Source organism: Benincasa hispida, chromosome 9 (genome assembly GCF_009727055.1).
Source record: "Benincasa hispida cultivar B227 chromosome 9, ASM972705v1, whole genome shotgun sequence".
In the NCBI taxonomy this organism is placed as follows: domain Eukaryota; kingdom Viridiplantae; phylum Streptophyta; class Magnoliopsida; order Cucurbitales; family Cucurbitaceae; genus Benincasa; species Benincasa hispida.
Window position 1 is genome coordinate 37,275,808 of NC_052357.1, and position 2,503 is coordinate 37,278,310.

General features: G+C 37.6%; 1 protein-coding gene across 1 annotated transcript; it reads left to right on the top strand.

The window, feature by feature from the left end:
* The first annotated feature begins 314 nt into the window (after positions 1–314).
* LOC120087179 (protein WHAT'S THIS FACTOR 1 homolog, chloroplastic) lies at positions 315–2,261 on the top strand. Its single transcript, XM_039044084.1, has one exon. The coding sequence runs from the start codon at positions 499–501 to the stop codon at positions 2,008–2,010; it is 1,512 nt and encodes a 503-aa protein (XP_038900012.1). The 5' UTR covers positions 315–498; the 3' UTR covers positions 2,011–2,261.
* Positions 2,262–2,503: the final 242 nt, after the last annotated feature.

Here is a 2,503-nt window from a genome sequence, read left to right on the forward strand (position 1 = left end):
CTTAGTCTTTTAAAGTTGAGGTACCAAATTATTACTTTTCCTAAAGTTCAAAGACTAGTGATTTATTATTACTTCAAAAAATTGTTAAAATATTTACAAATATAGTAAAATTTTATTTTTTATCAATGATAGATTGTGATTGATACAGATAGACATCTATTATGATCTATCACTAAAATGATACATGTTTATCCACATCTATCGTTATCTATCACATATAAAAATTAAAATTTTGCTATATTTATAAATAAGTTTGGTGAATTTGTTAGAAAGGTTGTTATTATTATTATTATTTTGTTTATACACTTTTATAGCCCCGAAGAAAATATCTCTACGAATTTGGAAGAGGGTTTTTCCCGTTGAAGATAAACCCTAATAATTTCCCTTCTGTTAGCTGGATTCAGCTTCATAGCTCGAACTGAGCAGGTGAGTTCGCTCGATCATTCTTCTTCATTTTTTTGTTTTGTTGTTTTTTATCTCACAAAGCAATTGATACCTATGGGTTCCAAGTTACTGCTCTATTGCCCCAAACCTTCGCTATCCATATCCGTACCCTTCATTCTTGGGCACAAATCTTATTGTTCTGTGAAATCGGAATTTTGGGGTAAGAATTTGGAATTTCGAAACAGAAATGATAGTTTAAGAAAACCTCATGTTCCTTTTCAACCCATTAGAGCTGTTGTGAAACGGAGGAAAGAGCTTAAGTTTGATAATGTAATACAGAGGGATAAGAAACTGAAGTTGGTTATGCGAATTAGGAAGATTCTTGTTCAACAGCCTGATAGAGTTATGTCACTTAAGGAATTAGGTAAATTCAGGAGAGATTTGGGTCTGGAGAAAAAGAGGAGGCTAATTGCATTGTTGAAGAAATTCCCTGCAGTATTTGAGGTTGTGGAAGAAGGGGCGTTTTCATTAAAATTCAAATTAACGGCCGAGGCCGAAAGGTTGTATTTGGAGGAGTTGAAGATCAGAAATGAGATGGAAGGTTTGTTGGTTATTAAGCTTAGGAAGCTATTGATGATGTCTGCTGATAAACGAATATTGTTGGAGAAGATTGCACATTTGAGGACTGATTTTGGTCTTCCTTTAGAGTTTCGCGACACGATTTGTCATCGTTATCCTCAGTACTTTAGAGTTGTGGCAACCGAGCGCGGTCCTGCCCTCGAATTGACACACTGGGATCCTGAACTTGCTGTTTCTGCAGCAGAGTTAGCAGAAGAGGAAAATCGAGCTAGAGAATTGGAAGAGAAGAATTTAATTATCGACCGACCCCTGAAGTTTAATCGAGTGAAGCTACCTAAGGGGCTTAATCTTTCAAAGAGTGAGATGAGGAAAATTAGTCAGTTTAGGGACATTCCGTATATTTCTCCTTATTCTGATTTCTCAGGGATTAAGGCAGGTACACCCCAGAAAGAGAAACATGCTTGTGGGGTTGTTCATGAGATTCTAAGCCTTACACTTGAGAAGAGAACTCTAGTGGATCATCTCACTCATTTCCGGGAGGAGTTTAGGTTCTCCCAGCAGCTGAGAGGGATGCTAATAAGGCATCCCGATATGTTTTACGTCTCGTTGAAAGGGGATAGAGATTCGGTCTTCCTCAGAGAAGCGTATCGTGACTCCCAGTTGATCGACAAAGATCGGTTATTAATCATAAAAGAGAAACTTCGATCTCTTGTTGCCGTTCCTCGATTCCAAGGCAGAGGAGCTCCTAAAAGTGACATGGATGGGGAAGATACCGATCAGCCAGATGATATGAGTGGTGAAGAATGGTCTGATGTTGATAATGTTTGGGACGACGATGATGATGAATTTGATGATGGTGATGATGGAGCTTTTGAGGATGACTGGATTGATGAAGATGATACCCCACCAAGTTTCGATGGAGATAGAGATGGAGAATCCATAAATAGTGGATCAAGGAAGCAAAAACAGGTCAATAACTTGCAGAAGGTTGGTCAGAGTCTTCTGTCTCCTGTACTACCTGATGGAAGGCCCCGAGAGAGATGGTGAGAGCTATATACTTGTCTATTTTGTAGTATACTATTGGAGATTGTGCTCTGCTGTGTAGTAACGATGGTTTCCTTGCGAAGTAGCAATGAAAGCTTCTCTCAAATCATCAAATTTATTTTATGCATATTACTTTACTCCTTGCATTTCTCTTCAGCAGGGAAACATTTGGGGGTGTTTGGCTCACCGACTTATAAAGTCGGGTGTTAAATAACTCAACTTTAATATATGGTTACTATTGAAATTTGCACATTTATCGATGATCAGATCTCATAACTTAATTTAGCGTCCCAAACGCCCCCTAGGTTTGATTAGGTAGGCATTAGAGTTTACATTTACCATGGTTTTTAATTGATTATTATTGAATATATGGGGTCAAGCACATAACCATGTTCTTTATGCAGAAAGAAAGAAAAATAAGAAGGTTTTTAGTTGTACATCAAAAGCCAAAAGCCATGTTAGAGGATTACAATCCCCTAATTAAGAGTTTGATGAT